Genomic DNA, 27,535 nt, shown 5'->3' on the forward strand with positions numbered 1-27,535 from the left:
ACCCTCCTACACTGTTGGTGGGAATGCAAGCTGGTGCAGCCACTCTGGAAAACAGTATGGAGGTTCCTCAAAAAGTTGAAAATAGAGCTACCCTATGACCCAGCAATTGCACTACTGGGTATTTACCCCAAAGATACAAATGTAGTGATCCAAAGGGGCACGTGCACCCCAATGTTTATAGCAGCAATGTCCACAATAGCCAAACTATGGAAAGAGCCTAGATGTCCATCAACAGATGAATGGATAAAAAAGATGTGGTATAGGGGTGCCTGGGTGGCTCAGTCATTAAGTGTCTGCCTTCGGCTCAGGTCATGATCCCAGGGTCCTGGGACTGAGTCCCGCATCAGGCTCCCTGCTTGGTGGGAAGCCTGCTTCTCCCTCTCCCACTCCCCCTGCTTGTGTTCCCTCTCTCGCTGTGTCTCTCTCTGTCGAGTAAATAAATAAAATCTTAAAAAAAAAATCTAAAAAAAAAAGAGAAGAAGATATGGTGTATATATATATATATATATATATATATATGCAGCCATCAAAAAATGAAATCTTGCCATTTGCCACGATGTGGATGGAACTAGAGGGTATTATGCTAAGTGAAATAAGTCAATTAGAGAAAGACAAGTATCATATGATCTCACTGATATGAGGAATTTGAGAAACAAGGCAGAGGATCATAGGGGAAGGGAGGGAAAAATGAAACAAGACGAAACCAGAGAGGGAGACAAACCATAAGAGACTCTTAATCTCAGGAAACAAACTGAGGGTTGCTGGAGTGGAGGGGGGTGGGAGGGATGGGGTGGCTGGGTGATGGACATTGGAGAGGGTATGTGCTATGGTGAGCACTGTGAATTGTGTAAGACTGATGAATCACAGACCTGTACCTCTGAAACAAATATGTTAATAAAAAAAAGACAAATACTGTATGAATCCACTTACATGAGGTACTTAGAGTAGTAAAGTACAATGATGGTTGCCAGGGGCTGGGGAAAGGGGAAAATAAGGAGTTATTGTTTAATAGCTACAGAGTTTAATATTTACAAGATGTAAAGAGTTATGGTGGTGATGGCTGCACAACAATGTGAATGTATTTAATACCAATGAACTGTACACTTAAAAATAGTTAAGATAGAAAAGGTTATATGTATTTTAACATAATAAAAGAAAAAATAGAAAAAATAATATGAGAATAGTAAAGAAACTACAAAACTTGAAGTAAACATCCTTAAAATGTTTAAAAATTAATATAAATCACTTTCAACTTTATATATTGTACTTCTAAGGGTAATGATTTTAAGGCTTAAAGAAAATTACTGGTACTGGGTCATATCCTACTTGGTCATGGTGTATTATTATTTGAATAAGCTTTGGGATAATATTTCTGGCATTTCATTTTAATATTGTTTCATTTGCAATGACATGTATTACTAATTTTCCAATTTGAAAAGAGCAAGTAAAAAATATTTTTAAAGAAAAAATTAAGGACATGTTTTTTGAATTTTTACAGTGAAAATCTATTCATGAGTTACTTCCATCATTAAAAAATTCTTGCTAAAATAAGAAAAATAATTTAAAGGAAGAGTCAGAAAATTCTTGCATATACCACTTCATTAATAAAATATTAACAGTGGATTCTTACAGAAACCAACAGACACATGATTCTTAAATGCATCATATCCTCCTAACAAACAGTAGACTAACAAAATAAAAAAACTGGAAATGTAAAGATGACCAAAATTTGTTGACTTTTTAAAAAGTTTTTAAATTCCAGCTCATTAACATACAGTGTAATATTAGTTTCAGGTGCACAATATAGTGATTCAACACTTCCATATAACACCCAGTGCTCATCACAAGTGCCCTCCTTAATCCCCATTACCTATTTAACCCATCCCCCCACCCACCTCCCTTCTGGTCACCATCAGTTTGTTATCTATAGTTAAGAGTCTGTTTTTTAGTTTGCCTTTCTCTCTTTTTTTCCCCTTTGCTCATTTGTTTTGTTTCTTAAATTCCACATATGAGTGAAATCATATTGTATTTGTCTTTCTCTGACTTATTTCACTTAGTATAATGCTCTCTAGCTCCATCCATGTCATTGCAAATGGCAAGATTTCATTCTTTTTTATGGCTGAGTAATATCCCATTGTATATATATGCCACATCTTTATCCATTCATCCATTGGTGGACACTTGGGCTGTTTCCATAATTTGGCTACTGTACATAATGCTGCAACAAATATGGGGATGCATGTATCCCTTTGAATTAGTATTTTTGTATTCTTTGGGTAAATTCAATTACACTGTGCAACTTGTCTACATATCCCTTTAGGATCCAGGCTCCAATGATCTCTCCAGATACATTTCTAGCCACTTTCACCTGCGCATGCTACAATGGCCATTGCAAATCACTTACTATTCACTCAAGAATTCATTTATAACTCCATACCACTGTCTATGTTGTTGTTCTCTCTGAATAGGATGCCTCCTCCCTTTTGAGCTCAGCAGTATATCCTTGTGAACTCCTCCCTGACACCCATAGGCCAATTAGGAATTCCCTCTTTCAAACCTTAAATATTTTTTATTAGTATAATATTCATACCAAATAATTTGTATCTCAATACTGGGAGGTCCTTGAGGGCAAGGGCCTGTCTCTCTTTTTCTTTTTCTCTTCTTTTCTTTTTTTTTCCTTTCTTCCTACCTTCCTTCCTTCTTTCTTTCTTTCTTTCTTCTTTTTTTTTTTTTTTGAGTATAGATGACACATGATGTTACATTAGCTTCAAGTGTGCAACATAGTGGTTCAACAACTCTATATGTTAGGCTATGCTCATCACAAGTGTAGCTACCATCTGTCATCATGCAAACCTATTACAAAACCATTAACCATATATTCCCTATGCTGTACCTTTTATCACCATGATTTATTCATTCCATAACTGGAAGCCTGTATCTCTCACTCTCCTTCATTTTGCCCATCCCCCCCGCCATTCCCTTCTGGCAACCATCATTTTGTTCTCTGTATTTATTGGTTGGATTATTCATGTTCTGTTTTATAGATTCTACATATAAGTGAAGTCATATGGTATTTGTCTTTCTCTGATGTATTTCATTTAGCATAATATCCTCTAGGTCCATCCATGTTTTGAACCTTACGTTCACGGTGGCAAGCACAATGTCAGTAGACACAATCAAATGAATTACAGCTTAAAAGAACCCAACCAGTTAAATAAATTTAGCTTATCATCAACTTTAATATCATTAAAGTTATAATTTAGCTGAATAAACCTCAACTTCATAGTTCTTTGCTGATTGCTATGTTAATGTGTTTTATAATTCTTCTGGCTAAAAGTAAATGCAAATTACATACTCAAAGGAAAAGCTTCTGTTACTTTCTTGAATTGTTGGAATACAGCTGTCATCAATTTATCTTTTGGACTTCAGAAATAAAATCTAAAGTTGATAGACATGGTTTGATGTAATATTTTATAAGAAAAGAGTTTGATTTTCTAAAATTATAATTTTATAGTAACAATAATATTAAAAGAACCACTTAAAAATGTATTACATACCATTTCTATTTCTTGATCTTTGGCAACCAGCTGTCGATTAAGAAGTTCTTTGCTTGAGTCAAGTTTAATACAAAGTTCCCTTGTGGAAGATAAATCTGCAAGGGCAGACACTTTTTCAAACTGAACCTTCTGAAGTTCCTCTTCCATCTTTACAACAGACTTGTGTAAGGTAGAAATCTGGGACTTGTAAGACCTTTCTGCATTTAAGTGCTGCAAAGCAAAATTATTATTTTATATATATACATACATACATACATACATATTTTTTAATTTGAAAAAACTAAAACATGGAAAACAAAGTGGGGAAAATCTTTTGATGATACACTTAGATTATAAGGAACTTTATACAATATAGGTGGTAATAGTATGTACAAAACACCCTGGGAAAGACAAACTCAGCTTTCAAATGTCTATACATAAAATCCATGAGTAAGTTGGTCAACTGGCCATTATTTTTAATGTGTTTAGAAAACAACTTTCCCCCCATAAAGTCTCAAACCGAAAGCTAGTTGAGATACATACATGTTTGGTCTGTAGTTCTATTTTTGCCACAGTTTCATTTATTCTATAAGATAAATATTATTGTTGTTAAAGACAAAACATTAGCCACCACTGTTTCACTCATAATACCCATTTTCCAATTCTTAAATGGCATGTTGACCTAGATCATAATAGAGGACTGATAGGTCTCTAGCACTTATTAATAACTCTGAGGGAAAAAGACTCTAGGCAAGTATAAATTAAGGATAAATCCACATCATGGGAAATAAGAGCATGTTTTAAAAACTGCACGATGAAATTCAAGTTATATAAATGCTTTTAAAAGTTCAAGATAATACCACCCCTTTTTTTTTTGTTTCAGAGAAATATCTTACGTAAGTGCACTGCCACCTACAGAGAAGTTTTTGCTATTATGTGAAGCTGACAGAACTGAGAGACAAAGAAATTTTCCTGCTTTTACAAGTACATAGCACAAAAAAAAACTGCTCCTAGAATAAGTTATTTGGCCACAGTTCTCCCTCCCTTCCTTCCTCACTCACTCTATTTCTCACTCATTCTTCAAACAACCTTCTATCCATCCATCCACCCACCCATCTATCCACCCATTTCATATTTTTTAGTATATTCTGTGTTCCAGTCAATGTACCTAGATGCATATCCAGTGATAAACAAAATAGTCTCTGTTCTCATGACACTTCCAGACTATGGGGGAGCCATGAATTAGTCAAATAATCACACAAATGACTAAATACATATTAAGCAAATACTTCTAGAGGAAAAAAAAAGTGTATAACAAAGTAAAGTGATCTAGACTAAGAGGGTCAGAGAAGTCAGGAAAGGCTTCCCTGAGTAAATGACACATTAGCTGAGATCTGAATGGTGTGTAGATAGATATACAGTGTGGGTAGGGGAAGGTGGCTTTTCAAACTGAAGGAATGCTAAATTCAAAGGCCTCAAAGGGAGTGTGTTGAGGGAGGGAAAATGACATGCTCCAACAACAAAGAGAAGACTAGTATGGCTAGAGCTCAGAGACCACAGAGAAGAGTGATAGGATATGCATTTGAAAAGGTATTCAAAAACTCACAAGACAGAGCCTGATAAACTGGGTTAAAATTTAGGTCTTTATCCACAGAAAAAAGAGGGAGGTAATATGATCAGTTTTGTGCTTTGGAAAGATAATACTAGATATTTCAGGTTCTAGTAAGATAGTTGATTAAGCTAAGAGGAAAACATTTTGGGTAAAATAGAATTTTTTTTTTTTTTTAACAATTCATAGCTGAGCTTGCAGGAAAGAAAAATAAATTTGCATATGCCAAAGACAAAGATAAAACAAAGTCAGAGCTATAAACAACTGAGAAGGCCTGTAGCTAAAAGATGGGGGTAGGAAGACCCAGTGACAGTGAAAGGCTTGTGTTTAAACATTGAAGCAAGGACAGGAAACAAGAAGTTAGGACTAATGGATAACTGGAACTGGGTCCTCTACATAATTTGGAACACTTGAAAAGAGGCTCCAGAGGAAAAATCCACTCAACCTCACAAAGATACACCTGAAAGTTTATCTTCTCCTACTCTCTAAGTAGGGAAAAAATGTCTTCTGTAAGGAACCTTAGGTCTAACTTTATTCAGTTTTGGAGTCTGACTGCACACTACCCACTCCCAATTCTAAACTTTAACATAAAGTTTGTCCCATGCCAATGATAACACAGAGTCCCTATGCAGAAGCAAACCCATATCCTTGGCCATAAAAAGATTCTGCAGGAAAGTCCTGCTTTAAAGGAGCTTACAAACTCAGGGTGACTTAATCCACCATGAGTGAGAGTCAGAGCAACATAAAACATAGCAGGAACAGGGCGCCTGGGTGGCTCAGATGGTTAAGCATCTGCCTTCGGCTCAGGTCATGATCCCAGGGTCCTGGAATCGAGTCCCGCATTGGGCTCCCTGCTCCTTGGGAGCCTGTTTCTCCCTCTGCTTCTCTCTCTCTCTCTCTCTGTCTCTCATGAATAAATAAATAAAATCTTTAAAAAAAAAAAAAAAACATAGCAGGAACAGAATTCTAGAACTTCAAGATATTAAACAAAATATTTTAGAAGACATGAAAAATATGCTTAAAAGTATTAAAGACATTAAAGGAAAAAATGAAAAGAATGAGACTTAGGAAAAAACAGGAAAATTTGAAGAAGAACCAAGAGAGCTTCTGGAAAGAAAGGAAAAGTAGTTAATAAATGGTGTGTAGATAGAATGCAGAACGAATGCATCAGAAAACAGAACGAATGCATCAAAGAACAGACTAGTACAGCTGAAGAGGGAAGAATGAACTAGAAGACAGATCACAGCACAGATAAACATATGGAAACTATGATTAAAAATATTAAGGAACATTTGGACTAGGAGATCCAACAAGCATATTATAAAGGTTGAGAGAGACAGTAGAGTGAATTTAAAGGTGGTAATATTCAAATAAATAACATCTAAAAATTTTCCAGACCTACTAAAAGTATTAATACTCTGAAAAACTGCAAAGCCAAACCCTTTCAATAAACCCCAAAACCATACCTAGACATATATAGTCCAACTTCAAAGAGAAAAAGAAGACCTTAAAAGAAAACAATGGCAAAAGACAGACTTACATAGAAAAGCAATTAGAATGAGAACAGACTTCTCAACAAATTATTTTTAAAGTTATCAAAGGAAATAACCCTCAACCTAGAATTCTACACTCAGCTAACCTAATACTCAAAAATGAGGGTAAAATAAATCCATTTTCAGGCAGAGACTGAGAAAATTAACTCACAAATCAAAGAAAGGAAGTAGTCTCAAGAAAGAAATTGAACTTAGAGTAAGAAATAAAATGCAAGAAGCAATGTTGAAAAATTCTGTAAACATATAAATGGATACAAATAAGCATTGACTCAAAGAATAAGAACAAGATTAGTGATTTATTTTTAAGACTATAAAAAGCCAATGTGGATCTAAAAGAGTACACAACTATATTATAACAGATTGGGGTTGTGTAAAAGAGAGAAGGGGGAGGGAGAGAATAAGAAAACACATTCATTAGTAAGCAGGATGTTGTGCTCAATATTCAAATATTTTTAGGACCACATATTGTTTAGGAGGAGAGTTGGAAATAGTAACAAAAGACTTTTTAAAATATGTATATTACAAATTTAACTACTAAAAGAATAGGTTGAAAATATATAACTTCCAAACCAATAAGTAGCAAGGGTAGAAAGTGGGTAAAGAAACAAATATATATAAGATAAAGGAAAGAAAGAAAGATAAAAGAATCAGGATAAGAATAAAGTATAAATAAAAAAAATGGAAATAGTAAACATAAATGAGCCAGCAATTCAAACATAAATGGTAAACTTATTAGTTAATAGAAAGATATTCTCAGATTGAATTTTTTAAAAATTAGGATATATGATGCTTATTAGAGACAAACAGTTGAAAAAGATTAAGAAAAGATATATAATACTTCTGTTTCCGGCCTTGATAGAATAACTGAGACTGAACTTATCTTCCCTCTGTTAACAAATGGAAAACTAGGAAGGAAGGAAGCAAGCAAGGAAGGAAGGAAGAAAGGAAGGAAGGGAGGAAGAGGGAAGGAGGGTGGATTGCTTCTAGATATTGGACAACAGGCAGCACAGGGCTGTGATCTCTGAGAAAAGGAAAACAAACAAGATGAGCCCTATGATCATTCCAGCTTTCTGTCAGGAGACAATTTTCCAGTGTTCAGTTCAGAGAAAGAAACTTCAATCAGAGCACAGTTGATTTGCTGAGGAGACAGAAATAAGCATCTGAAAAATGTGGGGAGGGTTCAGAAATGAAGGATCTATACACACAAAAAAAGACATCCAGAAATTTGCCTAGGAGTCTTCTTGAGTCTGTTGCTGAATACTAAGCCATGAATATATATTGTGAAACTCCAGAAGGCTGAGAAAGAAAACCAGAGAGCTCTAAATTAACCAAAACCACAGCTGACACACAGTTGGAAAAATGTTTATGTTTGAACCTGCCAAAGTGAGAGTCCTTAATGAATATCCCAGGTTGGGCATTTAATAGAGAACACAGAAAGGTCACACCATAGTGGTAGGGTTAAACTAGTCTTACAGAAAAGGCTACTTTAAGCCTGCCCCATCAAAGCTTAAAGACAATATCGAAAGTATCAGTTGATCTGCAAGTAATTTAACAGCCTGCCAGAACAAATCCAACACTCTTAAAAGGAAGACACTAAGTCTAAAATTCAACAAAGTAAAATTCACAACATCCAGAACCCAATTAAGAAAATATCAGACGGGGTGCCTGGGTGGCTCAGTGGGTTTAAGCGTTTGCCTTAAGCTCAGGTCATATCTGGGTCCCAGGATCGAGCCCTGTGTTGGGCTCCCAGCTCAGCGGGGAGTCTGCTTCTACCTCTCCCTTTGCCCCTCCCACCACCACGCCCCCTCTCATGGCTCATGCTCTCTCTCTCAAATAAATAAAGTATTTTTTAAAAAAATACCAGATACGTAAAGATGCAGAAATATAACCTATAGCAGGATAAAAATTAGTCAATGTAAGTGGATGCAAAATTGACAAAGATGATGGTATTTGAAACAGTCAACAAAACTAAAAGATAACCTATAGAATGGGAAAAGATATTGTAAATGTCTTATCAGATAAAGGGCTAGTATCCAAAATCTATAAAGAACTTATCAAACTCAACACCCAAAAACAAACAAACAAACAAATAATCCAGTCAAGAAATGGGCAGAAGATCTGAACAGACATTTCTCCAAAGACATATACAAATGGCCAACAGACACATGAAAAAATGCTCAACATCACTGGGCATCAGGGAAATACAAATCAAAACCACAATGAGATATCACCTCACACCAGTCAGAATGGCTTAAATTAACAAATCAGGAAACAACAGATCTTGGCAAGGATGTGGAAAAAAGGGAACCCTCCTACACTGTTGGTGGGAATGCAAACTGGTATAGCCACTTTGGAAAACAGTATGGAGTTTCACCAAAAAGTTAAAAATATCGCTACCCTAGGACCCAGCAATTGCACTACTAGGTATTTAACCAAAGAATACAAACGTAGTGATTCAAAGGGACACAGGTACTGCAATGTTTATAGCAGTGATGTCCACAATAGCCAAACTATGGAAAAAGCCTAGTTGTCCATCGACAGATGAGTGGATAAAGAAGATGCAGTGTATATATATACAATGGAATATTACTCAGCCATCAAAAGAATGAAAGCTTGCCATTTTGCAATGTCATGGAACTAGACGGTATCATGCTAAGTGAAATAAGTCAATCACAGAAAGACAACTCATATGATTTCACTCACATGTGAAATTTAAGAAATAAAACAGATGAATATAGGGAAAGGGAGGGAAAAATAAAATAAAATAAAATCTGAGAGGGAGACAAACAATAAGAGACTCTTTACTATAGGAAACAAACTGAGGGTTGCTGGAGGGGATATGGGTAGGGGTCTGGGGTAACTGGGTTATAGGCATTAAGGAGGGCATTTGATGTAATAAGCATTGGGTGTTATATGCAATTGATGAATCACTAAACTCTACCTCTGAAACTAATAATAATACACTATAGGTTAATTAATTGATTTTAAATAAAATTTTAAAAACAGCTATTATCTATGATATGAGAGAGCAACAGGGTCTGAATTGCTTCGTTGCCACAAACAACTAGAAAAATTGACAAAATATAGGAAGGAAAACTTGTTTTCACACCATGGATAGCAGGTAGCAGAGAACTATGATCTCTAAAGAAAACAAAGTGAATACTATAGTTGCCATAGCATCTTGCTTAGATGCAAATTCTGGACCATGAGGAAAAGGAACCAAAACACAGTCCAGTTATCTCAATGAGTTCAAGATACAAATATCAGCCTTCAGGAAGCTGAGGTGTCTAGAATTTGTGGAGCAGAGCACCAGAGAGAAGGGAGCTATGCCGAGACAGAGTTCCAGAAATCTGCACATACACAGGTGAAACTGCGAAGCCAGGCAAGGAACAATTTCCTAGGAAAGAACGATTACCAGGAAAATTGATCCAAGCAATTCCCACATCTGGTTAAGGACCAGGGAGCATTCAAAATATCATCATCCAGAGTGGAGACACTTTGATATGTCACTGACCTACAAGGCATTCAGCAGAAAACTAGGAACTCAATAGAAAACTCTATAGACAATAGAAAGTCATACCTTAGTGGTGAGGATAAGTTAGCCCTAGAATAAAGACTATTCTAGAGCTATCCTGAAGAACTTATAAACAATCTTTGAAAAAATAAAGTGACTGTCAAGTAACTTAGTTTGGCAAGATGAATCCAACAATTTCAAAATCCAGTTCTCAATGATATAAAATTAACAATATCCAGAATACAATCAGAATTTACTAAATGGGGCCAGAAGTAGGAAGATGAGATCCATAATAAAGAGAAAAATCAGTCATGGGGCGCCTCGGTGGCTCAGTCGGTTAGGCATCTGCCTTCGGCTCAGGTCATGATCCCAGGGTCCTGTGATCCAGCCCCACATTGGGCTCCCTGCTCAGTGGGGAGCCTGCTTCTCCCTCTCCCTCTGCCTGCTGCTCCCCCTGCTTGTGCTCTCTCTCTCTCTCAATAAATAAAATCTTTTAAAAAAAGAGAAAAATCAATCAATACAGAATCAAATGTGGCAGACATAATGAAATTAGCAAACAAAGACACTGAAACGGCTCTTATAAGTGCACTCAATAGGCTCAAGGTTTTAAAGGGAAAAAATAATGAGGAAAAAAGTAAAATACATTTAAAAGAACCAAATGGACCTCTTGAAGATGAAAATATAATCTCTGAAATAAAAATCTCACTGAATGGAATTAACAGCATATTAGATATGTCAGAAGAAAAGATCACTAGATTTGAAGACACAAGAATGGCAACAATACAAAATGAAGCAAAAAGAGAAAAAGAGCAGGGGAAAAATGTAGAGTGTTAATGATCTGTGGAACAATATCAAGTATCTAATGTACTTTGAATTGGAGGTCCAGGAAAATATGAGAGAGAGTGAGAAACAAAAAATATTTGAAGAAATAATGGCCAAATGTTTTCTGAATTTGATGAAACTTACAATGGAGTGTTAGAAACAAATTCCAACTGTGGAAAGTTCTACTGCTGAAAACCAGTGATAAAGAGAAAAAATTTAAAAATAGCCAGAGTAACTCAGGTCATGATCTCAGGGTCATGAGATTGAGCCCTGTGTTGGGCTCCACATTCAGTGTGGAGTCTGCTTGAGATTCTTTCTCCTCCTTTTCCCTCTCCCCTCCGCTCCTCCCCCGGCTAACGTGCTCTCTCTCTCTCTCAAATAAATAAAATCTTTTAAAAAATAAAAACAGCCAGAGTAAAAAAAAGAAAAAAAGGGAAAAAGGAACATGCTTAGAGAACTAAAGATAAAGTTGACTTCAGATTTCTCGCCACAAACTATATAAGGCAGATAAGGCAGAATACAAGGTAAAGAAAAAGAGAGGGGCAAACCAAGAAAGAGAGACACTTAACTATAGAGAACTGAAGGTTACCAGAAGGGAGGTAGGGGAGATGGGTTAAACAGGTGATGGGGATTAAGGAGTGCACTTGTGATGAGCACCAGGTGTTGTATAGAAGAAATGAATCACTATATCGTACATCTGAACCTAATATCACACAGTCCGTTAACTGACTGGAATTTAAATAAAAACTTTAAGAAAAAAGAAACAACAGTGCTAAAATGCTAAAATAAAAATTCCTACCAACTTAGAATTCTCTATCCAGCAAATATCTTCTTCAAGAATGAAGGTGAGATAAACACTTTTTAACAAAAATAAGACCTGAGTTTGATGCCAACAAACTGCAAGAAATGTTTAAAGGAAATTCTTCTAGCAAAAAGAAAATAATAGTAGATGAAAACTTGGATCCAACCGAAGGAATGAAGAGCATAAGAAATAGTAAATATGTGGGTGAATTAAAAAGCCTTTAATTCACCACATATTTTAATTTCTTCAAAGTGAAATAATGAGCTTAAAGTGAAAATAATAAAACACTATGGAGTACACAATAGATGAAGAAATAAAATGTAAGAACAGTAGGATAAATGATGGGAGGGAAGAAATAAAAGTGTACTATGTAGTAATATATTATTTGAAGGTAAACTATGACAATTAAAAATGCATGGTATATACTCTTAGAGCAATAAGTAAAACAAAAAATGATGTATAGATTATATGACCATAATAGAGATAGAATGGAATATTTAAAGCTCTCTATAAAAGAAGGCAGGCGAGATGATTCAGGCACAAAACACCCTGGAACACTCCAGGGCCACACCTGCATTGGCTCCATCAACCTTGCCAAGGTGCCCCACCTGTGGAGTGCCCAAGAATGCCCCAACCTGCACCCACTTCAGGTTGAGCCATCATACCATAATGCCCTCTGTGCAGAGAGCTCTGGGCCCCCCTCAGACTTGAAGCCACTTCAGCTTCAGCTGTCCTGCCAGAGTGCCCTCTGTGCAGGGAACCCAGGACCACTCAGGCTTCCACCCACCTGTCCAACCAAGACGCCCTCTGTGCAGAGAATCCAAGGACAGCCCAGCCCATGCCCACTTTAGCTCTAGCCATCCCATGAGGCCCAGCATTGAGTGTCCCAGATCCCCCAGCCCATTCAGCCACAGCTCCAGCCAGCCAGCCAAGTTCACCAGGCACAGTCTACACAGAGAATGATCACACACAAGAACATTCCTTCAAGTTTATGAAAAGTAACTATTCTGCCTAATTCATAGAAACAAACACAGAAAGGCAAGGAAAATTAAGACAGAAGAATATGTTCCAAATAAAAGAAAAAGATAAAACTTTAGAAAAAGAACAAAATGAAATGGGAGATAACTAATCTATCTGATAAAAAGATCAAAGTAATGATCATAAACATACTCACTGGACTAGTGAGAAGACTGGATGAACTCAGTGAGAACTTCAGCAAAGAATAGAAAATATAAAAAAGAACCAATCGGTGTTGAAAAATACAATAACCAAAATGAAAAAATACACTAGAAGGAATCAACAATAGATTGGAGGATGGAGAAGAATGAATCAGCAATGTGGAAGACAGGGTAATGGAAAGCACCCAAGTGAAACAGAAAAAAAAAATTTTAAATGAAGGTAGGTTAAAGGATCTCTTAGACAACATCAAGTGAACAAATATTCCCATTATAGGGATTCCAGAGGGAATGAGAGAAAGAAAACGGTAGAAAACTTATTTAAAGAAATAATAGCTGAAAACGTCCCTAACTTTGGGAACGAAACAGACATCCAAGTTCAGGAATCACAGAGAGCTCCAAACAAGATGAACCCAAGGAGATTCACATCATGACACAGTTAAAATGTCAAAGATTAAAGAGAGAGAATGTTAAAAGCAGCAAGAGAGAAGCAATTAGTTTTATACAAGGCAAACCCCATAGCGTTATCAGCTGATTTTTCAGCAGAAACTTTGCAGGCAAGAAGAGAGTGGTATGATATATTCAAAGTGCCAAAAGGAAAAAACCTACAACCAAGAATTCTCTACCCAGCAAGATTATCACTCAGAATTGAAGGAGGAATAAAGAGTTTCTGAGACATACAAAAGTTAAAGTAGTTCATCATCACGAAGCCAGCCTTACAAGAAATGTTAAAGGGACTTTGTTAAGTAGAAAAGGCCATAATTATAAGAAAATTATGAAAGGAAAAAATTTCATATGTAAAAGCAAATATACAGTAAAGTTAATAGATCAGTCACTTATAAAGCTCGTATGAGGGGTGCCTGGGTGGCTCAGTGGTTAAGCATCTGCCTTCAGCTGAGATCATGATCTCCAGGTCCTGGGATCGAGCCCCACATCGGGCTTCCTGCTCGGCAGGAAGTTTGCTTCTCCCGCTCCCTCTGCCCCTCCCGCCTACTCATGCTCTCTTTCTCTCTCTCTCTCTCAAATAAATAAAATCTTAAAAAAAAATTATATAAAGCTCATATGAAGGTTAAAAGGCAAAAGAAGTAAAATCATTTATATCTAAAAAAATTAGTTAAGGAAATTCACAAAATAAAAATATGTAAAACATGACAACATATTCATAATATATGAATATGGAGGGAACGAGAAAGTAAAAATAAAGTTATTTTAGAATGCATTAGAAGGTAAGTGACCATCAATTTAATATAGACTGCTATATACCTACAATGTATATAGGAAACTTATGGTAACCACAAACCAAAAGCCTATAATAGATACTCAAAAAAATAAAGGAAAGGAAAGACAAGCATAACACCAATCACAAGGAAAGGGAGCAAAAGAAAAAGAAACAGGCAAGAACTACAAAACAACGAGAAAACAATGAACAAAATGGCAATAAGTACATACCTATCAATAATTACTTTAAATGTAAATGGTCTGAGTGCTCCAATCAAAAGACACAGAGTGATAGAATGGAAAAAATTAATAATACCCACCTATATGCTGCCTATAAGAGACTCAATTCAAACCTAAACACATACAGACTAAAAGGGAAGGGATGGAAAACTATGTTCCATGGAAATGGAAGTAGGAAAAAAAAAAAAGCTGGGGTAACACTACTTACATCAGACAAAGTAGACTTTAAAACCAAGACTGTAATAAGAGACAAAGAAGTGCATTACATAATGATAAAGGGATCAATCCAATAAGAGGATATAATAATCATAAATATCTATGCACCCAACATTGGAACACCTAAATACATAAAGCAAATATTAACAGATATAAAGGTAGTGATTGACAGTAATACAATAATAGGAAGGGACTTGAACACCCACTTACATCAGTGGATAGATCATCCAGATAGAAAATCATTAAGGAAACAGTGTCTTTGAATGACACATTAGACCAGATGGACTTAACAGATAGATAGAACATTCCGTTCAAAAACAATAGGATACAAATTCAAGTGCACATGGAACATTATTGAGGACAGATCATATGTTAGGCTACAAAACAAATCTCAATGAATTTAAGACTGAAAACATATCAAGTATCTTTTCTGATCACAATGGTAAGAAACTAGAAGTAACTACAAGAAAAAAAATTTTTTTTAAACCTGCAAAGAACAAAACAGAACAAAAAACCACAAACAGATGAGTGCTAACCAACATGCTACTAAACAACAAATGGGTCAACAAAAAAAATCAAAGAGGAAATTTTAAAACACCTCAAGACAAATGAAAATGAAACCACAACAGTTCAAAATCTTTGGGACACAGGGAAAACAGTTCTAAGAGGAAAATTTATAGCATTACAGGCCTACCTCAAGAAATAAGAATAATCTCATATAAACAACTAACCAATAGCATTTTTCACAGAACTAGAGCACATAATCCTAAAATTCATATGGAACAACAAAAGACTCAAATAGACAAAGTAATCTTGAGGAAGAACAAAGCTGTAGGTATCACAAGCCCAGATTTCAAGATATACTACAAAGTTGTAGTAATAAAAACACTATGATACTGGCAAAAAAAGTCAAATATATCAATAGAACAGGACAGAGAGCTCAGAAATGAACTCACACTTATATGGTCAATTAATCTTTGATAAAGGAGGACAGAAAATATAATGAGGAAAAGACAGTCTCTTCAATAAATGGTATGGGGAAAACCTGGACAAGTACATGCAAAAGAATGAAGCTGGACCACTTCCTTACACCATAATGACACACATACAAAAACCTCAGAATGGATTAAAGAGCCAAATGAGAAACCTGAAACCATACAACTCTGAGACGAAAACATAGGCAGTAATTTCTTTGACATTGGCCTTAGCAATATTTTCTAGATCTATCTCCTCAGGCAAGAGAAACAAAACTATTGAGACTACAGTAAAATAAAAAGGTTTTGCCCAGTTAGGGAAACCACCAACAAAATAAAAAGGGAACCTACTGTCTGAGAAGATATTTGAAAATTATATAACCCCAATAAGGGGTTAATGTCCAAAATATATAAAGAACTTATACAACTCAACAACAACAAAAACAAATAATCCAATTAAAAAATGGGCAAAGGACCTGAATAGACATTTTTCCGAAGAAGACATATTGATGGCCAACAGACACATGAAAATATACATGTCACTAATTATCAGGGAAATACAAACCAAAACTATAATGAGTTTTCACCTCACACCAGTCAGAATGGCTAAAATAAAAAACTCTTAAAACAAGTGTTGCTGAGGCTGTAAGGAAAAAGGAACTTTTCATGCACTGTTGGTAAGAATGTAAATTGGTACAGCCACTGTGGACAACAGTATGAAGTTTCCTCACAAAGATTCAGAATAGAAATACCATATGATCCAGTAATTCCACTACTAGGTATTTATCCAAAGAAAAGAAAAACACTAATTCAGAAAGATATATGCACCCCTATATTTATTGCAGCAATATTCACAATAGACAAGATATGGAAGGAATCCATAAGTCCATCAAAAGATGAATGGATAAAGAAGACATGGTGGATAAATACAATGGAATATTACTCAGCCATAAGAAGGAATATGATCTTGACATTTGCAACAACATGGATGGACCTAGAGAGTATTATGCTCAGTAGAATAAGTCAGACAGAAAAAGACAAATACCATATGATTTCACTTATATGTGGAATCTAAAAAACAAACAAATGAACAAACAAACAAAGCAGAAACAGCCCCATAAATATGGAAAACAAACTGCTGGTTGTCATAGTGGGAAAGGAGATGGAGGGATGGGCAAATGAATGGGGGACTGCGAGGTGCAGGTTTCCAATTATGGAATGAACAAGTAATAGGGATAAAAGGTACAGCATAGGGAATATAGTCAATGGTATTGTAATAGCAATGGATGGTGAAAGGTGGTAGCTATACTTGTGAACACAGTATAACATATAGAGTTGTCAAATAACTATGTTGTACACCTGAAACTAATGTAGCATTGTGTAAACTTTACTTCAATTATTTTAAATGAAGGAAAAAATTAAAAATAAAACTACCATATGATCCAGAAGTACCACTTCTGAAAATATATCCAAAGGAAATGAAAACACTAACTCAGAAAAATATCTGTACCCTCATGTTTACAGCAGTGTTTACAATAGCTAAGACATGTTCATCAGTGAATGAATGGATAACAAGTTGTGATATACATATAGGGAACTCTTGTGCACTGTTGGTATGAATGTAAATTAGTACAGCCACTATGGAAAACAGTTGGAGGTTCCTCAAAAAATCAGACCTACCATACAATCCAGAAATCCCACTTCTGGATATATTTCTGAAGGAAATGAAATCACTATCTTGAAGAGATGTCTGTACTCCCATGTTCACTGCAGGATTATTCATGATAGTCCAGACATGGAAACATCTTAAGTGTCCGTGGAAAAATAAATGGATAAAGAAAATTTGGTACACACACACACACACACACTGAAGAATATTGTTCAGCCATTAAAAAAATGAGAAAACCCTATCATTTGCAACAACATGGATGGACCTTGAAGGAATTATACAAAATGGATTGAGTGAGACAGATAAAGATAAATACTGTGTGATCTCACTTATATATGGAACCTAAAAACAAACAAACAAAAAAACCCAAAACAAACTCACAGAAAAACAATTAGACTTGTAGTTATCAGAGGCAGAGGACAGAGAGAAAGGAAATTGGAGGAAAGTGGTCAAAAGGTACAAACTTCCAGTAATAAGATAAATAAGTACTAGGGATATAATGTACAACATGATGACTATAGGTAATTCTGATATATAGGAAAGTCGTTAAGAGAGTAAATCCTAAGAGTTTTCATCACAAAAATAATTTTTTTCTTTTTTCTTTTCTTTTTATTGTATCTATATGCGAGGATGGATGTTAGTTAAACCTATTGTGGTAATCATTTCATATGTATATCAAACCATCATGCTGTATACCTTAAACTTATTAAGATATGTGAGTTTTTTTCTCAAAAAATTGGGGGGAAAAGAAGACAGGAAAAGAAAAAGAAACAAAGAAAATATGGGAAAATAGACAACAACAACATAGATCTACATACAACTATGTTAATAATTAGATTAAATGTAAATGGTCTAAGCACTACAAAGGACAAATATTGTAAGATTGGATTAAAAAAAAAGCAAGATCCAACCATATACTGTCTAAAAGAATATGTTTTAAACATAAAGACCTAGAAAAATTAGAAACAAAAGCATGAAAAAAAAAGATATACCATTAAATAATAATCATAAGAATGCTGAAGTGGTTATATTAATATATCAGAAAGTATACTACAGGATAAGAAACATTACAATGGATAAAAAGATTAATTCATTAAGAAGTAATAATAAACCTAAATCTACATATATCTAAAACAGAACTTCAAATACATGAAGTAACATGATATGAGTAAAAGAAAAAATACAAATGCACAAATACAGTTGGAGATTTCAATACTCTTCTCTCAGTAAGTGGCAAAACAAGTAAATAGAGGCTTAGTAGGGGTAGGAATTGAAAAACACTATTGACAAACTTGACCCAATTGACATTTATAGAACATTTGATCCAAAAAAAAAAGAGAATGTACTGTCTTTTCAAGTATATATGGAACATCCCGTAAGATGACTGGCCATAACAAAATCTCAAAAATGTAAAAGACTGAAAAATCAATAACTAGAAAGATATTTATTTAATCCCTAAATATTGAAAATTAAATAATACTATAAAATAAGGGTAACTAGAAAATTATTTTCACATAAAATAAAATGAAAACATATCAACAGTATAGTATAAAGGTTCCACCTTTGGCATGGCAGTGTGGCAGAACCACTCCCTAGTGAAATTGGTGAAAATAATAAAAAAGCAACCTTAACAAACATTTTCAAGAAAACCAACTAAAACTGGGTAGGTACAGTGAAAGTTTGTGGCATCTGAACTGTGACCTACTCCCTTTCTCCCCACTCCAAACTCAGCATAATGGAAACTCCACTCCAGATGGGTACATCCCCTCAGTACCTAGTCAGGAACTAAACTATCCTTCCAGGACAGGCAATGTATCAGCTTTTCTCATCCCATCTCAAGCTATTTGTTTTGGAGGCTAAGTTCCTGGCAAGTATGTCTAGGAGATGCGGATTCCCTTCTTGTGCCTATTCTTCACACACAGGTTGGCAGTTCTATCTTGTTTGTGGCCTAATGAGAATACTGTGTCCCTGATTCTCCTTGACACAGGTTTTTTCATAAATAAGGGCCTCCATATCTGCAGAGGCATGTCAACAAGACCAGGCTATAGCAATACCCTCCACCAACCCCACCAAGTGCCAGATCCTAAAGCAGGCATGTCACTCAAAGAGAAGTGCACCACTGTCTTCATACCAGCTTGTGAGCCATGGCCCAGAGATTTTTGCCCATGAGGAGAGGGAAGCCATAAAACAGGAAGCTCCTAAGTTCTTCCAAAGGGACTTTCTTCATTTGTAACAGACTGTGGGGAAGTTCAAGCCTAGGACACTCTCAGGAACAATGAGGGGTCTGCTGAAAAGACTTGTAGGGTATGGTGAAAAGAAATTCAGAAGAGAGTGGTAAACTTTTTACAGATATAAAATAAACCATAGGTCAACTACTTTACCAGAGAGAGCCAGGGAAATAGGCTGCTAAGAAGAGCATTCTCAGGCTCCAAAAAACTCAAACATTGAACTGAAAAAATTCTCCCTATAATGGAGTTCAAATTTACTTGGATCAGTCTATGAAGCAATGCTTGAGAGCATTGTTGAAAACAATAAAGCAAACAGACAAAAATCTGTGGAGTTTAACAGCTGAATATAGTCAGGAAGCAGTACAGTCAAAAAGGCCCCACTAAAACCACCGTCATCCAGGGTAACTGTGAACATACTCAAGGCTGCATCCTTAGAGAAACATCAGAGGCTTCACATTACAAGGGGGGAAGGTGAGGAACAGACTTCACTAAAATAATGCCCCCAGTCACTAAAGATACAAACAAACAGACTTTTGGTTTCTGTATGTAAAGAATATGTAAAGAGCTTGGAAATCATCACTCCCAACCTCACAATATGAAATAAAACTGAAAATCTGACAATAAAAATCTCTTCTTGGATCCTTCAGAGAATTAAGAACATAGAACAAACTGTTACCCCCCAAAATGTGGATAAAGGTAAATACAGAGAATCACAGCTTACCAGGAGCAGAAACTGTCATTGAAGCTAGCCATAAGTAGTAACACTTAAAGGGTAAATGACTATTTGCTGGGAGAATGTGCACAGACAAGCTTGAGAGAAAAAACCTCCTGGGGTTCCAGCCATAGGGAGGCCCCCACATTTTCATTATTTTCACCTCTAGGAACCCAGCAGGTTTTCAGAGAAACATCCCGTCATGCTTTTGGCAAAGTGAAGAGAAAAGTAACCATTTTGAAATAATCCTAGAGCATCCTGTTCTCCTTGACAAAGGTCTGCCCTCAAGGGAGACAATTTTGTCAGAGCATAACCATGATTTGAACTGAGCCTAATCAATGGAGGAATGGAATACCTAACTCAGATACCCTCCAGTCTTCTTGTCTCACCTAAGAAAGAAAAAAAAGCTGAGAAACACTTGTGAAAGTCACATCCCAGAGGCACAAACCCACTAAAAGACTAAGACCTAATCAAAGGATTAGAGATTGCTTCTCCTCCACCCACAGCTTACTACCGCATCAACAGGGCTCCTATGTAATAACAAGGGATTACTGATGAAAGAACTACAAGGCTCCGGCTCTATTTAAGAAGGACCCTCTGGGGCGCCTGGGTGGCTCAGTCGGTTAAGCGTCTGCCTTTGGCTCATATGATCCCAGGGCCCTAGGATCAAGTGCCACATCAGGCTCCCTGCTCAGTGGGGAGCCTTCTTCTCCCTCTCCCTCTGCCCCTCCCTCTGCTCTCACTCTCTCTCTCTCAAATAAATAAATAAAATCTTAGAAAAAAATAAGAAGGACTCTCTAAGTGAACCCAAAGACAATAGAGAAAAAGAACAGAGGAAATTTTAGTCTTTGATGTGTACGTATTACAGCAAACAGTAATCAAACCTAACTCATAGATAAACATATAACTTCTCACTACAGGCCTATTTGCTTCAATGACTTTTACCCAACACAACATATTCATATTAAAAAAAAAAATTTACAGGATATACAAACAGGAAAAAAGCATAGTCTAAAGAGACAAAGCAACAGAACCAGACTTGCATATGCAGACACTTGGAAATTATTAGACAAGGAATATAAAATAACTATAATTAGTATTCTGTGGGCTCCAACAGAAAAAGTTGACAACATACAAGAACAGATGGGTAATGTAAGCAGAGAGATGGAAACTCTAGGAGTTTAAAAGGAAATGCTAGTAATCAAAGGTACTGTGACAGAAATAAAGAAGGCCTTTGATGGGGTCATCATCAGAGCAGACACAGCATATGAACAGATCGGTGAACTTGAAAATTCAATACAACTTCCCAAACTAAAATGCAAAGAGGAAATACAATGGAAAAAGGGAAACAAAATACCCCAAAATTGTAAGACAATTTAAAAAGGTGTAATAAAAGCCTGCAGGCAAGATGGCGGAGGAGTAGGAGACCTGGATTTCGTCTCCTCTCAGGAATTCAGCTGGATAGGGATCAAACCATTCTGAACACCTACAAACTCAACAGGAGATCGAAGAAAAGAATAGCAACAACTCTCTGAACAGAAAAGCGACCACTTTCTGGAAGGTAGGACGTGTGGAGAAGTGAATCCGAGGCGATATTCGGGAGGATAGACGGCGGGGGAGGGGCCTCCGTCGGCCGCTTCTGGCAAGTGATAGAGCTGCGGAGCACAAAATCGGGACTTTTAGAGTCTGCTCCGCTGAGGGACGTCACTCTGGTGGCGAAGTGGGGGGTGGAAACCTCGCGGGACAGTGTGGTCTCAGGACCCTCGGGGTCACAGAAAGACCGGGGGTGCCTGAGTGCGGCAGAGCTCCCAGGTATCGGAGCAGGGAAGCCGGCTGCAGAGACGGAGCCCAGGCGCGGGCTCTCAGCTCGGGGTTGCTATAAACCGTGATCCGCGGCACAGTCGGGCCACTGCTCCTCCAGCAGGGACCCAACAAGCGGCAGATCCGGGGAGACTCACCTTCTTCCCCCGGGAGGAGAGGTGCGGGAGCGCACCGCGGGGATCTGCTGGGTTTGGAGACTCCACCCGGGGTCGGGTGCCAGATAGAAAGGCGCGGTCACAGGCCGGGTGAGCACGGAGTGCAGGCGGAGACCGGGGAGACGGGAGTGACTGACTGCTTTTCTCTGGGGGCTCGCTGAGGAGCGGGACCCCGAGTTCTCGGCTCCGCCAGGGCGGAGACTGGGAGGCCGCCATTTTCACTCTCCGCCTCCAAAGCTGTACGGAAAGCTTGCAGGGAACAAAAGCTCCGGAGAGCAAACCCGAACAGATTACTCAGCCCGGACCGGCAAGGGCGGGGCAATTTTGCCTCCGGCAAAGACATTTGGGAACCACGGCAACAGGCCCCTCCCCCAGAAGATCAGCAAGAACAGCCAGCCAAGACCAAGTTTACCGATCAATGAGAACGGCAGAACTCCAGTGCTAGGGGAATACTGCACATGGAATTCATGGCTTTTTTACCATGATTCTTTAGTCTTTCAAAGTTAATTATTTTTTTTAACTGTCTTTTTTTCTTTTTTACTTTTTTCTTTTTTTTTGAATTTTTCTTTTTCCCTTTTTCAACCAACATCTTATCAATCCCTTTTTTAAAAAAAAAAACATTTTTATTTTTCATTTTTAAAGTCATATTCTATCCCTTCATAGTAGTTACCCATATTTTTGGCATATATGTAAGTTGTTCTCTCTTTAAAATCTTGAGATAGTTTCTTCTAACAGATCAAAATATACTCTAAATCTCTAGTGTATGGTGTTTTTTCTACTCCCCTGCCTGATCACATTCTCTCCCTTTTTTCTTTCTTTCTTTTTTTTTTTAATCCTCTTCTTTCTTTTTTCAAACAACTTATCAAATCCTTTTTTAAAATTTTTTATAATTTCCATCTTTACAGTCATATTCCATCCCTTCATCATATCAACCCTTATTTTTGTACATATATAAGTTTTTCTTTCTTTAAAATTTTGGGAGGGACTTTCTTTTAACAGACCAAAATACACCCAAAATCTAGTGTGTGGCACTGATCTATAATCCAGCCTGATCATATTTGATCACATTCTGTTTTTGTTTTGTTTTGTTTTGTTCTGCTTTTGTTTGTTTTTATCTTTATCTTTTTCTTTTTTCTTTTTTTCTTTCCTTTTCTTTTTTCTCTCTTTCCCTTTCTTTTCCCACTGCTTCAGGTCTTTTCTGATTTGTTTAGAGTATATTTTCTGGGGACGTTGTTACCCTGCTAGCATTTTGTTCTCTCATTAATCTATTCTCCTCTGCACAAAATGACAAGACGGAAAAAATCACCTCAACAAAAAGAACAAGAGGTAGTACTGACTGCCAGGGACCTACTCAATACGGACATTAGTACGATGTCAGATCTAGAGTTCAGAATCATCACTTTAAAGATACTAGCTGGGCTTGAAAAAAACATGGAAGTTATTAGAGAAACCCTTTCTGGAGAAGTAAAAGAACTAAAATCGAACCAAGTAGAAATCAAAAAGGCTATTAATGAGGTGCAATCAAATATGGGGGCGCTAACTGCTAGGATAAATGAGGCAGAAGAAAGAATCAGTGAGATAGAAGACCAAATGATGGAAAATAAAGAAGCTGAGAAAAAGAGAGATAAACAACTACTGGATCACGAGGGCAGAATTCGAGAGATAAACGATACCATAAGACGAAACAACATTAGAATAATTGGGATCCCAGAAGAAGAAGAAAGAGAGAGAGGTGCAGAAGGTATAATGGAGCAAATTATAGCAGAGAACTTCCCTAATTTGGGGAAGGAAACAGGCATCAAAATCCAGGAAGCACAGAGAACCCCTCTCAAAATCAATAAAAATAGGTCAACACCCCGACATCTAATAGTAAAACTTACGAGTCTCAGAGACAAAGAGAAAATCCTGAAAGCAGCTCGGGAGAAGAGATATGTAACCTACAATGGTAGAAACATTAGATTGGCAACAGACTTATCCACAGAGACCTGGCAGGCCAGAAAGGACTGGCAGGACATATTCAGAGCACTAAATGAGAAAAATATGCAGCCAAGAATACTATATCCAGCTAGGCTGTCATTGAAAATTGAAGGAGAGATAAAAAGCTTCTAGGACAAACAAAAACTAAAGGAATTTGCAAACACGAAACCAGCCCTACAAGAGATCTTGAAAGGGGTCCTCTAAGCAAAGAGAGAGCCTAAAAGCAACATAGACCAGAAAGGAACACAAACAATATACAGTAACAGTCACTTTACAGGCAATACAATGGCATTGAACTCCTATCTTTCAATAGTTACCCTGAATGTAAATGGGCTAAATGCCCCAATCAAAAGACACAGGCTATCAGATTGGATTAAAAAACAAGACCCATCGATATGCTGTCTGCAAGAGACTCATTTTAGACCCAAAGACACCCCCAGATTGAAAGTGAGGGGGTGGAAAACCATTTACCATGCTAATGGACACCAAAAGAAAGCTGGGGTGGCAATCCTTATATCAGACAAATTAGATTTTAAACCAAAGACTGCAATAAGAGATGAGGAAGGACACTATATCATACTTAAAGGGTCTATCCAACAAGAAGATCTAACAATTGTAAATATCTATGCCCCTAACATGGGAGCAGCCAATTATATAAGGCAATTAATAACAAAAGCAAAGAAACACATCGACAACAATACAATAATAGTGGGGGACTTTAACACCCCCCTCACTGAAATGGACAGATCGTCTAAGCAAAAGATCAACAAGGAAATAAAGACTTTAAATGACACACTGGACCAAATGGACTTCACAGACATATTCAGAACATTCCATCCCAAAGCAACGGAATACACATTCTTCTCTGGTGCCCATGGAACATTCTCCAGAATAGATCACATCCTAGGTCATAAATCAGGTCTCAACCGGTACCAGAAGATTGGGATCATCCCCTGCCTATTTTCAGACCACAATGCTTTGAAACTAGAACTCAATCACAAGAGGAAAGTCAGAAAGAACTCAAATACATGGAGGCTAAAGAGCATCCTACTGAAGAATGAATGGGTCAACCAGGAAATTAAAGAAGAATTAAAAAAATTCATGGAAACCAATGAAAATGAAAACACAACTATTCAAAATCTTTGGGATACAGCAAAGGCAGTCCTAAGAGGAAAGTATATAGCAATACAAGCCTTTCTCAAGAAACAAGAAAGGTCTCAAGTACACAACCTAACCCTACACCTAAAGGAGCTGGAGAAAGAACAGCAAATAAAGCCTAAACCCAGCAGGAGAAGAGAAATAATAAAGATCAGAGCAGAAATCAATGAAATAGAAACCAAAAGAACAGTAGAACAGATCAACGAAACTAGGAGCTGGTTCTTTGAAAGAATTAACAAGATTGATAAGCCCCTGGCCAGACTTATCAAAAAGAAAAGAGAAATGACCCAAATCAACAAAATCATGAATGAAAGAGGAGAGATCACAACCAACACCAAAGAAATACAAACAATTATAAGAACATATTATGAGCAACTCTATGCCAGCAAATTAGATAACCTGGAAGTAATGGATGCATTCCTAGAGATGTATCAACTACCAAAACTGAACCAGGAAGAAATAGAAAACCTGAACAGACCTATAACCACTAAGGAAATAGAAGCAGTCATCAAAAATCTCCCAAAACACAAAAGCCCAGGGCCAGATGGCTTCCCAGGAGAATTCTACCAAACATTTCAAGAAGAATTAATACCAATCCTTCTGAAACTGTTCCAAAAAATAGAAATGGAAGGAAAACTTCCAAACTCATTTTATGAGGCCAACATTACCTTGATCCCAAAACCAGACAAAGACCCCATCAAAAAGGAGAATTACAGACCAATATCCCTGATGAACATGGATGCAAAAATTCTCACCAAAATACTAGCCAATAGGATCCAACTGTACATTAAAAGGATTATTCACCACGACCAAGTGGGATTTATCCCTGGGCTGCAAGGTTGGTTCAACATCCGCAAATCAATCAACGTGATACAATACATTAACAAAAGAAAGAACAAGAATCATATGATCCTCTCAATAGATGCAGAAAAAGCATTTGACAAAGTACAGCATCCTTTCTTGATCAAAACTCTTCAGAGTATAGGCATAGAGGGTACATACCTCAATATCATAAAAGCCATCTATGAAAAACCTACAGCGAATATCATTCTCAATGGGGAAAAACTGAGAGCTTTCCCCCTAAGGTCAGGAACGCGGCAGGGATGTCCACTATCACCACTGCTATTCAACATAGTATTGGAAGTCCTAGCCACAGCAATCAGACAACAAAAAGAAATCAAAGGCATCCAAATTGGCAAAGAAGAAGTCAAACTCTCACTCTTTGCAGATGATATGATACTTTATGTGGAAAACCCCAAAGACTCCACCCCAAAACTGCTAGAACTCATACAGGAATTCAGTCAAGTGGCAGGATATAAAATCAATGCACAGAAGTCAGTGGCATTCCTATACACCAACAACAAGTCAGAAGAAAGAGAAATTAAGGAGTCGATCCCATTTACAATTGCACCCAAAACCATAAGATACCTAGGAATAAATCTAACCAAAGAGGCAAAGGATCTGTACTCAGAAAACTATAAAATACTCATGAAAGAAATTGAGGAAGACACAAAGAAATGGAAAAACGTTCCATGCTCATGGATTGGAAGAACAAATATTGTGAAGATGTCAATCCTACCTAGAACAATCTACACATTCAATGCAATCCCCATCAAAATACCATCCACTTTCTTCAAAGAAATGGAACAAATAATCCTAAAATTTGTATGGAACCAGAAAAGACCCCGCATAGCCAGAGGAATGTTGAAAAAGAAAAGCAAAGCTGGCGGCATCACAATTCCAGACTTCCAGCTCTACTACAAAGCTGTCATCATCAAGACAGTATGGTACTGGCACAAAAACAGACACATAGATCAATGGAACAGAATAGAGAGCCCAGAAATGGACCCTCAACTCTATGGTCAACTAATCTTTGACAAAGCAGGAAAGAATGTCCAATGGAAAAAAGACAGTCTCTTCAACAAATGGTGTTGGGAAAATTGGACAGCCACATGCAGAAGAATGAAACTGGACCATTTCCTTACACCACACACAAAAATAGACTCCAAATGGTTGAAAGACCTCAATGTGAGACAGGAGTCCATCAACATCCTAAAGGAGAACACAGGCAGCAACCTCTTCGACCTCAGCCGCAGCAACTTCTTCCTAGAAACATCGCCAAAGGCAAGGGAAGCAAGGGCAAAAATGAACTATTG

General features: G+C 37.0%; 1 protein-coding gene across 9 annotated transcripts in view; it reads right to left on the minus strand.

Moving 5' to 3' along the window:
* The window catches only part of TSGA10 (testis specific 10), a 150,288-nt gene that overhangs the window by 23,083 nt on the left and 99,670 nt on the right, over positions 1-27,535 (minus strand). For all 9 annotated transcript variants that reach the window (XM_078056664.1, XM_078056661.1, XM_078056660.1 and 6 more), the window contains one exon: positions 3,558-3,767. In XM_078056664.1, coding sequence (XP_077912790.1) covers positions 3,558-3,767 — 210 coding nt within the window. The remainder of the gene's footprint in view (positions 1-3,557; positions 3,768-27,535) is intronic.

Source organism: Halichoerus grypus, chromosome 10 (assembly GCF_964656455.1).
Source record: "Halichoerus grypus chromosome 10, mHalGry1.hap1.1, whole genome shotgun sequence".
Lineage (NCBI taxonomy): Eukaryota > Metazoa > Chordata > Mammalia > Carnivora > Phocidae > Halichoerus > Halichoerus grypus.